The sequence below is a fragment of the Emericellopsis cladophorae genome, assembly GCF_022114955.1.
Source record: "Emericellopsis cladophorae strain MUM 19.33 chromosome Unknown NODE_79_length_78512_cov_113_280538, whole genome shotgun sequence".
Taxonomy (NCBI): domain Eukaryota; kingdom Fungi; phylum Ascomycota; class Sordariomycetes; order Hypocreales; family Bionectriaceae; genus Emericellopsis; species Emericellopsis cladophorae.
Genome location: NW_026251004.1, coordinates 68170 through 78512, shown reverse-complemented (window position 1 = coordinate 78512; position 10343 = coordinate 68170). Strand labels below are relative to the sequence as shown.

Genomic DNA, 10343 nt, shown 5'->3' with positions numbered 1-10343 from the left:
AAAATGCAAAGGCAGGCGCGAGTTCACGTGACTGCCAGGTGCAGGGTGGGTCCCCGCTCTTGACCAGCTGTGACAGGTAGGTAGGATAGGGAACACTCGGTCAGGCTAATCTAGTCTATTGCTACGAATAGGCACTCCTCAGGTAGGGCAGGCTCTATATACAAGACGTAGCTCGAAGAGCTACAACAAAAGACGGTCGGGATCGCGATAAAATACAAAAGCAAGCGCGAGTTCACGTGACTGCCAGGTGCAGGGTGGGTCCCCGCTCTTGACCAGCTGTGACAGTTAGGTCGGGCTACGGCGGTGACGAAGACACCGGGAGAGATATAGTGCGTGGGAAGGGGATAGAGAATAGTATATATATATGAATCCGTAGAATAGGTTTAGTTACGAGAGGGGAAAGATAGATAGCTTTTTCGGATCGCTCCTTCCCTTACGCTTATACTAATGCGATAAGGTCGGGATCTATCCTAGCGTGGTCACGGATATATGGATCCTCTAGAGATGTGGTAGGGTATAGGGGTATTTAGGGGTAGCAGGGGTGGGCCTGTCTTGTGAAAGGAGGAGAAGCGTGTGTGATTAGGTGGGAGGGGGCAGGGGTTGCCTTTTCGCACGCAAAAGGGCGAGGGAATCCTAACCCCGTAGCTAACCCTAGCTTTTTATGAATTTGATGAATCCAGAGATGGCTGGTGCGATCAATGTTGAGGCTAAGGCCCGATACAACACTTATTTCGTCCCCGAGGAAGACCTTATCTACCTGCTACCTTACCTACGCGATGTGCCCGAGACCCCGGAAGAAATTGAATGTGTGACTAATGGCACATGGCCGCCGTGGCTCGATGGTTCATTCGTCCGGTGAGTTGGTTCACTCCCATGACTGAGCTGAAGGGTTGTTGACTTGGGACTACCACAAGTGTCGGCGCCGGACGCTTCACCGTCCCGCTCTCTGAGGATAGCTCCAAGCCTAGAGCCGTTCTGCAGCACTTCTTCGACGGCTTGGCGATCTTGCACAAGTTCCGCATGGTCGAAGGGCGTGTCTACTACAGGAGCCGCCACACGGCCGAGGGATTGGTGAGGAAAGCCAAAAGAGAGGGATACTTATCGACGACAATGTTTGGCCTCAATGCCAACACTCCACTAAAGGATGCCCAAGATCCATGCTCAGCTTTGCTCGGCGCTCAGGTAAGTCCAGTTGATGCTCATGATCCGAGACGCTTCAGACGCTTAGATTGACCCCATCCAAAGCAATCCCTCTATGTGCCGACTTGTTTTGTTGGTCCAGACGAAGTTAACGTGAACGTTGTGCCCCGCCGTGGAATGCATCTGCCCTTCGACCAGAACCCTTATTCTAAAGGGAAGGCCGCAAGGGATCCCGCAACAGAAGAGGTAGGTATTTCAATTTGAATTTCTCCTTCCGGCTTGCGAAAGCATCGAACAAGTACGCTGATGAGAACCAGGTTCTTGTTCACACGGATTTCAACATGCTCCAAGCTTGTGATGCTACAACTCTCGAGCCAAAGCGTATGCTCACATACGCGCAGATCGACCCACAGCTCGAGGGCTACGGTATCTGCGCCCATCCACCCAAGGACCGCAAACGAGGCCTTACCTTCAACTACCTAATCAGCCCTGATCAGGTGCTTTCCATCTTCTCATTGAACATCCGGGCAAGCCCAGTGTCGGTTTTATGAAAGACGGCGCTGCCTTGCAAACCCTGCTATATCCATTCACTGGCAATGACCGACAAATACGTTGTCTTTATTAGAAATGTGAGTATTCTTGGCTTTCTAGCCCATAAATCGGACCAAGACACGCAAAGTTGGATTGGAAGGGACGTAATGTTTTGGAGAGAAGCTGATCCTTGATCTTCTAGCCTATCCACATCGATGTCAGTGACACGACCCGAACCTTCGCCGATATGCTCCAATTTGAACCCAATACGCCAACTCAATTCTTCGTCTTGGACAAGCTTACGGGGAAGCAGTAAGTGGCTTGTTCTCATAATTGGCCCACGATCTTAATGTCGACTTTCCCCGACACTCTGACTTAACATCTGACATACCTAGCATCGCCACATACGAGCAGAAGGATGGCTTCATGTTCTTTCACTCAGTAAATGCATACGACTATCTTGACTCGGTCACAGGTCACATCAATGTCCATGTCGATTTGTGCAGCTATGAAGATGAGTATATTACATATCACGAATACAGCCTCAACAACATTGTCGACCCGGCTGGCCCATATCAGAATGGCACCCTGACGCGGTACGAGCTCGCTGCCGTAAACACCATGGACTTATCTCGTGTCGGCCGTGTGACCGTCGCTGCGGCTATCCCTGGAATGGCGGCAGAGCTCCCTCGCATTGCTAAAAGTGCATCAATGGATCCTAGCTACCGCTTCGTCTACTGCACTGCGGGGAATGGTGCTGCCTCACCTGGGACGACAGTGCCAATCGGCCGGATGGGCAACGGACTAAAGATGGTACAAGCTGCGTTTTTCGGCAGTCTAGCCAAGTCAGACTGGCAAACTGGCACGTTTAAGCGATGGCAGCCTGAAGACGGTGAGAGTTGTCCCTGCGAGCCGGTCTTTGTTCAGCGACCTGGAGCTGTGCAGGAGGACGATGGTTTAGTGTTAACGATCGTGATCAATAAGAAAGGAACGCACAGCATTCTAATTGCGCTGGATGGAAAGACATTCAAGGAGGTTGCACGGGCAGTCATGCCCCAGGTATACGCTCTGGGACCGCATGGATCATTCATTGAAGGAACTCTCGAAAGCTAGATTCGGTCAAAACCGGCCACGAAATTGTGTATCGGAAACTTCATGCGGGATCTTGTCATTCGCAGCTAAAACACGTTATTTCCTATTTTACAACACGTCAAGTTACATATACACCCTCAAACATGCGTATATACGAAACTTCTCGTTGAATAACAAAGAACCTTTCTCCATGTCGCCTTGGAAGATTCGCTTGCGAGCGGCCGAACGCCCTAGTGCTTGGTGAGCATTGTAATACCCGTGGCGGTGTTGATTCTCTCTGATAGTGGCTTTGATGGTAGAGTTGTGATCCACATTGGCAGCCATCTGGCTAGTAATCTGATAAAACTGGTTATTGGGCATACATAGATCTAGCCAAATACCTCCAGTGTCAATAGGACACCACTTCGTGTTGGAATCGTCGGGGTACTGATGGCTGTTAAGACAAAGAGACCGTAACGCAGCGAATTGCTACGCAAGTAGCAGTGCCACACTGTTCCTTTTTGGAGTAACCTTTATGTTGTGGTTTCGAAAGCGTGTGCCCAATAGCTACTATCGACGTCACTCAGATCCCAATAGACGCCGCCGTATTCGCCGCTAATAACGTCATACTCGTACTAGAGAACCCCGTCGGGGAAGCCATTCTCTGAGATTTTGAAGCTTGTGTTAACTCTATCTGTAATGTATCCCAGGCCGAGAACGGACTGATACACTTTGGAGGTTGTGTGGCCATTCAACCAAGATGCATCTGCGCTGTGTGTTGTCGGACACGTGACCGCTTTGGTGGAGGCACGGCCCGAGTTAGTGTGTATGTGTGCAAGTGTTCATAATCGAGGAAATAGTAGGTCTTTTTGGGGCCTAGAAAAGGCTATTTGAATTGATGATCAAGAGGCTGATTTTAAGGCCTTTTGCTGTGTGTTCGTTTGTTGTTGTTGTTCGTTGTTGTTGTTGATTCCTTCATTCCAGCCATCTCCAGACCCCTCTTTGCTTAGTCACCGCGGTCCGACCCCTTTCGGTCTGACATGTGTGGGTGTCACGTGCTGGTCACGTACACGCACGGGTTCGATAGCGATAAGATAGCATTGATAACGCCGCAGCCAATCAGGCTGCGCGCACACGATCCGAGGAGCAGCCGCGCCATGCCTATTTAGGCTGACCGACTGGCTGCCCAAGGACGTTTGAATTAATCATCCCTTTTCCACCTGTTTGATCTGCCTTTTTATCTACTATAGTGCGGCGGATGCGAGGCAAATAGGTGATTCGCGGTAGTGAGGCTTAACAGCTCCGGTTATTATTCAGTACAGTGACGGTAATCTAAACGTTAATAATTGTATTAGCGTTAAAAAGAAGACTAATCGCACGTCGGCCAGCCTGCCATGCCAAAAATAAGTCAGGCATACTCTGAAATGCCTTGGGTTAACATTTGCTGGTGCCTACGTCCTGTTAGGCGAGGATCAGCTGTACAAATAGTTATGTCAACTCTCGTCAGCGTTTCATAATAAGCCCCAGCACAGCCCCCATGACAAGAGCATTCATCCCCTATATCCAGTCATTCACATCGACACCTTGTGGACAAGGGTGGGGTATGGACAGGGGTCTGCTGGAATCGTGGGGCTGTGTCCAAAAGTCGAAGTGGCAGAGTGCTGCTTTAAATAGGGTATACATGTGGGCTGTCGTGTCGAAGCCAAGGCTAGGCATTCCAACGGCCTCCGTCAAGATCAACACATATATTGACATTTGCTTCATCAAGCAAACCATATTTTCATTTACTATTCTTCGACTATCATAATACTCCTGTTCCAATCAAACTCCAAATCAAGTCTTCTCATCAAGCTCCACTGAATCGCGTTCAGCCTGGTACCTTGATAGCATCCATCAGCATGGCGAACGAGTATATCGCCATACCTGCTGTACTGGGAACCCTTGCGCTCGCAGCGTTCATCTGGAAGCAGTACTATGTTCGAACGCGCATGGCCCCTCTGCGCAAAGCCATGGCCAACCTCGTCCCACTGGAAATCCGTCCTCCGAAAGGCATCGACCCGATGACGGACGCGTACCAGGGCCACGTTCAAGCAGAGGTGCGCAAAGATACACAGCGCAAGTTACAGGCGCGTCTGGTTGAGGAGAGCTACAGCAACAGACGCGGGGAGCAGGTATGGCTCGCCTACGAGGCGTATGCGACGGGCGATAGGCGATTCTCCCTAGTCACTGGGGATAGCAAGTGGGGGCTCATAGCGCCCTCGGAGATGAAACTGACCAATGCTATGCTTCGGCCTTCCGTCGCACAGAGGACGGTGGAAGAGGAACGGATATTGCATGCTCTAACGCCTTGGCGCAGGAACAAGGGGACCACGGCCAGTCTCCTGAGCCTCGTCGGCTGGACTACCATGTCTACTCAGGACATCACGGCGGCCTCGGACGCTCTCATTGCTAAGCTCGGCAAGGATGGGGCCATCCACGAGAGCAAGGAGCACAAGTTCGTCTTCGACCTCGCTTCTAGCATGATTGAGCCCGCCAACCGCGCTGAGGACTGGAACTGGCTTTGCGTGTGCACCACGACGGAGCGCAGGTTCCCTGCTAAGAAAACGCCGTACACGCCGCCGGCTGCCGTAGCCGCCACGTGGCTGCATAGGATGAGAATGCCATCGAGGAACCTCTTTACGTCCCAGCAAGTGAAGACGATGGAGCAGAATGCGGCTCTTTTGGAGAAGCATATCGCGGAAAAGGAGGAGGACTACGTCATAACCATCATCAACAAGCATGGAAAAGCGAGCGCACGCATAGAGCCAGCCGGCAGTAGACGGGACGATCTAGAGATGGGAGATACGCAGGTAGCGAATGCATGGAAAGGGTATTCGGACTTCGAAGTAGCCTTGGGAGCAGGTCCTGGAGGAGACGCCAGAGGCGGGGGTAGTTCGAACAACTCTTGTGGCAATGGCGCCGGTGGTGGTGATGGGGGAAACGGTGGAGGCGGCGGCGATGGAGGTGGCGGGGGAGATGGAGGTATTTAGATCAAAAGAGCATCGTCCACAGGCACCCAAAAAGGACTTCTGGCGCACTGTACCAGTGTGACCGGATAGCGGAAAGGTGACCTTGGTTTTCCAAGCCTAGGAAGAAGAGTTTGAAATCAATTCGGTTAACAGCCCTCTGCCCTGCAGCGGACCAGAATCGCTCTAAGAAATATAGTTATCACGTCTGCCTTCTGCCCGGGAGTGCCTTGGCTGTTTGAAGCCTTTTTGTCTTTTGGCAAAATCATTCACCATGTTATTATCCTCGAACGTGATCATGATATTATCGTCCTTGATATCTCGTATACAAATTAGAGTTATCAGTCAGTATCGTCTGGGGAGAACTTACTAGTATGAATTAGGTGATATGCTGAGTGCAGATAGTCAAGCGCTCCAAGAAAGACGTAGAGTTTGAATAGCTTCAACGGCACTTTGCTGCCAGGGAGCCGACGTTGGACTTCCAATAGTATTTCTCGTACAGGCTCATAAACTAGAAAAGAGTGAGTTCTACTGGGCCTACTAAGCTTGAAGGCTTCGAGAGGCAGTCGCAGGAAAGACAGGGTCTCGTGGAAAGCGAATACATCGGCAATGACTTTTGAATGAGCGGTCTCCCTGGCTGCATCCGTATCAATAGCAGCTATTTTGATGCTGACATATTGAGGCAATGGCGACTTCCTCTATTTCCTGCTAAAAGACATTGTTGCATGAGCAGATCCACGGGCATTAGGATCGTGGACTCGGTCCAAATAGACTTACAACTTGAGGTTTTCAGCTGGCCATAGCGTGGAGCTGCCCCCAGAATTCCCGCTTCGTTGCTCAACCTCTGTCTATCCTTGGCTGCACACCTTGTGTAGGACGCGATTATTGACAAAAATACATACCGAAGAGGTTCGGACGAGGCGATTCGCCTCGTATTTGGGGACTTTCTGGTAAATGGCCTAGCTCCTGGTTCCGAGCTATCAATACTCAGGACTTTGTTCCTCTAAATCTAGTCCGGCCTCCGCCTCGCTCTCCGTCGCGTTACTCGCAATCCTGCTATCCTGGCGCAGCTCAGTGCAGTACGTATGGTATGTGAAGATCTTATCAAGATTATCAGGAAGCCAATTCTCTCCTGCCATACTTTTGTCGCCGTGAGACTTCTTCATATCGCAATAGCAAGGACTTGACTGCGCCGCATCAACTCCACGGTAGTCTTTGTCCTGCTGCTTGACAGTGAAAACGGAGAGGTTCGAGAAACAGCGAGGAGGTTTCTTGAATGGATCAAGGGGCGTGTCGAAATCGATCGTAGCAATGCCATAGTAGTCGCTGTAGTGTTTCTGGCAGTTGAGTGAGGTTTCGTACATGGTTGTGAAACTTATGAGAGGCGTATCATGCGCACCTTTCAAGAATTTCAGCTTGTCATCATCAATCGGGGTTGAATACTGAACGCACTTATTCCGGGAGGAAACACCGTCAAAGCCGCCGTTCTGATGCTCCAAGGTATAGCAAATGCCGCCAATGAGCTCTTCGCTATTCATTCCTTCGCACTGCGCCTTTGGGTAACCATCTCTGATGATGTAGTAGTTGCCCTCACCGAGCCCGTGGCTGATCATGAACCCTCGGAATACTTCATTGAAATACTTCATTGACCTTTGCGTTGACGAAGGACTCGTCAAGACCGGTAAAGTTCCAGAATCGATCATGGAAAAAGTTGACAATGAGCCTGATCTTTGCAGCGTTGTTCTTATCCGACTTGGACACGGGTATAATGAAATGTCTTGGAAGGCCCCTAGCGACCAAGAAGTGATGTCGTCGTCTCTAAAAAGCTGCTCGGGAAATGCCGTCAAATTTTCGTAGTATGTGCTCCAAATGTCGTTCATGGATTTAGCAAATCTTGAAACTGTTGCTCCCCTTCGGCGAATTTATCTTTGATTAGGCCGAGGAACGCCCCAGCGGTTCCCAGGAAAGCACCTGTGACGGGATTGGAAGGACTTAAGGCACCGCCGAGGACACCAAAGCTGTTTCCAAAATTGACCAAAAGAGATATCGCGGATGCTGAATCCGCAGGCTCTCTGCCGTTCATCGAGAGCGCCTTGTGGATGGCATCTTTATAATACGTGTTGTTCGTGAACGCCGCATTGGTAGCTCCCTTGATAAGACGAGCAGTGGACATGGCGTTGGAAATCTTCTTGATACTCCAATAGTTCCTCACCTGGCCCTTGACACATTCATTCGACCAGGTGCACTGGCCTCCACTGATCGAATGACACCCTGATCCACCAGGATGACCGGCTGCTTCCCATATCAGATCTGCCCAGTTTTCCAAGCCGTCGCCAAGCTTTTGGGCCAGGAACCTGGACACCTCACCTTTCGTGTGCTCCTGAGCCTCAGGTGACCACGTTATTATTCTGCACTCATCCAGAACTGCGAAGTCTTCGTCTTCGTCAGGAATCTGGAAGAAGATACCAGGATGTCCCATGTCGAAAGGGGAGAAGGATTCGAGATCAATGGCCCAGTGCGTCGTACCACCATAGTTCAGGCCCCTGTACTTAGACTCTCTGTTGTTCTTGTTCGTGCGGTCCATATAGGCAATCCAGTTGTTATCCCAGACTAAAACTTTTGATTCAGAGGCCTTGTCAGTTATGTGGCTCACGTTCTGTGACTTTTGCCGGTCTTGATAGCGTTGATCTCAGCGTCGGATATGTCTCCAGCCGTATCGGTGCACCATCATTTCTCAGCGTTGGAGTTCCCTGCGTCGCCGGTGAACTTGCAGTTGACTCCAATACAATTAGTGTTAGCCATGTGGAATGAACGTCCGTAGCTTGCCACGCCAACAATGACTTTACTCGCCGGTACGCCAGCTTTGGTGACCATGGCTAATGCGTTCATTGTCTCTGTCATATTGACATGGGACCTCAGGCAGTTCCCTCCTGGGCAGCCAGGGTTGACCCACGGATTCCAGCATCCCACTGACCATGAAGATCGTAGATCATATAGACGATATAGGCTATAACCTTAGCAATATCCTTAATCGGGAAACCCTTCAGGTACCAGTAGGAAGCCGGAGCCGCGATGGACAGCGTCTTGCCAGATGCCAACCGACGCTTCATCATAGTGAGGAATGCCAGATAGTCCGGTCCATTAGCAGGGTCGCCCTCCAGAATTTTCGGTAGATAAGGAGCAGCTGGGTACTCCCAGTCAATATCGACGCCGTCGAGACCATGTTTCTCAAGGAAGGCAAGAAGTTTTGTTGCAAGCTTGAGACGTTTGGCGGCCTTGACACCATCTCGGAAAATCCAGTACGTGCTGGGGTGAGTAGATGCTTTCCAACCACCGAATTCAATGACCCTCTTGATGCCTGACATCTTCTTGAATCTCTCAAACTGAGCTGTGAGGCTTTTGTTGACGTATGTCTCATATTCGGGAGAGATATCGATGAAGGAAAAGTGCATATGAGTAAAACGACTGATTTCGATGCTGTCTACATCCATATGAAGGCATTCTCTAAGGGGGTGAGTTATTGTTCACGACTTCCGTCCCACAGTTGGAAATACAGCCGTTGGTGCCAGGTTGTACGTGGCCAGGCTTGGTGCTCGTCTTGGTGCAAAACTCGCCAAGAGTGAAACAATGCCCCCAAAAGTTGCAGTAGACATTTAGCGGGGGGTGGAAGAGAAGGGAAAAACGGGGACTTCAGTGTCTGACGGAGAACATTAGAGAAAGTGGCTTGGGGCGAGGGTGGTGCTGATTGTAATCCATACCACTAGCAAGGCTCTGTTTATATACACCTTTTGCGCGACCGAAATGCAGCAGCCACTTGGAACACGGTCCGCTCGCCCAAGAATAAACAGCTCGTGAGCGAGAAGCACACGTGGGCTTCGCAAACTCCGTACTATATTGGCCCTAATGTGTTGGCTGTTATATATTTGGCTTTCTTGATCGTTGGTTGTTGGTGCCTCCTTCGACCCTGTTAGTCATGTGATGAGTATCTATGAATGTGTGGCATCTGCAGTCGCATGGCCCCCAGGAAGATGGGCCGTTCTCGACGTTTGCCTCACAACGGTCATATTCAGCTTGTGATGCCACTGCAGTCTGCAGATACCTGCAGGCGGAAATTGACTTCGTCAAAGGCTATAGACAGCACAACAGAGACACCCTCAAGCCGAACTCTGAACACGTTCGTTTCTGCCGGGCTTATTTTGCTTAAGTGGAGCTCAAATCTAGCATAAAAGGAGACAAAAGCCCTCACGTCTAATATAGCCTAGACTCTATCATTCATCAGCTTCAGCTCGTTGCCCCTCTTTTTCAAGTTTCAACGATTACAGTCGCTTGTCTCAGTTATGATGTTCAGACATCATAATCTGGCTTCAGCCTCCGGCTTCATTCTGCTCCTCACCAACGTCCATCTCGCCTCGCACTTCGAGAACCCTTCGCCGTCCTGCCCACCGACCCCAATGTCGTTGACGATTGTTCCTGGTGGCTCGACTATCTGAGACTGAGCCTTGTGCTAGTTTTCTGTCCAACAACTTTATCACTAATGAACAGTTGCGAACCTGGGCATGCTCAACTCACTCTAATAAGCTTGCAATACTGATCGCG

General features: G+C 50.4%; 4 protein-coding genes across 4 annotated transcripts; 2 read left to right on the top strand and 2 right to left on the bottom strand.

The window, feature by feature from the left end:
* Window positions 1-682: 682 nt before the first annotated feature.
* Window positions 683-2393, top strand: J7T54_002726 (retinal pigment epithelial membrane family protein; the record flags this gene model as incomplete). The annotated part of the gene is made up of 6 exons (XM_051510043.1): window positions 683-855; window positions 915-1182; window positions 1458-1637; window positions 1874-1983; window positions 2067-2307; window positions 2376-2393. 6 exons carry the CDS (start codon window positions 683-685, stop codon window positions 2391-2393), a joined length of 990 nt encoding a protein of 329 aa, XP_051359047.1.
* Window positions 2394-4640: 2247 nt separating this feature from the next.
* J7T54_002725 (uncharacterized protein) lies at window positions 4641-5771 on the top strand (the record flags this gene model as incomplete). The annotated part of the gene is made up of 1 exon (XM_051510042.1): window positions 4641-5771. The coding sequence occupies one exon, from the start codon at window positions 4641-4643 to the stop codon at window positions 5769-5771; it is 1131 nt and encodes a 376-aa protein (XP_051359046.1).
* Window positions 5772-6727: 956 nt separating this feature from the next.
* On the bottom strand, window positions 6728-7393 carry J7T54_002724 (uncharacterized protein; the record flags this gene model as incomplete). The annotated part of the gene is made up of 1 exon (XM_051510041.1): window positions 6728-7393. The coding sequence occupies one exon, from the start codon at window positions 7391-7393 to the stop codon at window positions 6728-6730; it is 666 nt and encodes a 221-aa protein (XP_051359045.1).
* A 230-nt stretch (window positions 7394-7623) lies between these two features.
* J7T54_002723 (uncharacterized protein) lies at window positions 7624-9199 on the bottom strand (the record flags this gene model as incomplete). Its single annotated transcript, XM_051510040.1, has 2 exons — window positions 7624-8357; window positions 8722-9199. The coding sequence occupies 2 exons, from the start codon at window positions 9197-9199 to the stop codon at window positions 7624-7626; spliced, it is 1212 nt and encodes a 403-aa protein (XP_051359044.1).
* Window positions 9200-10343: the final 1144 nt, after the last annotated feature.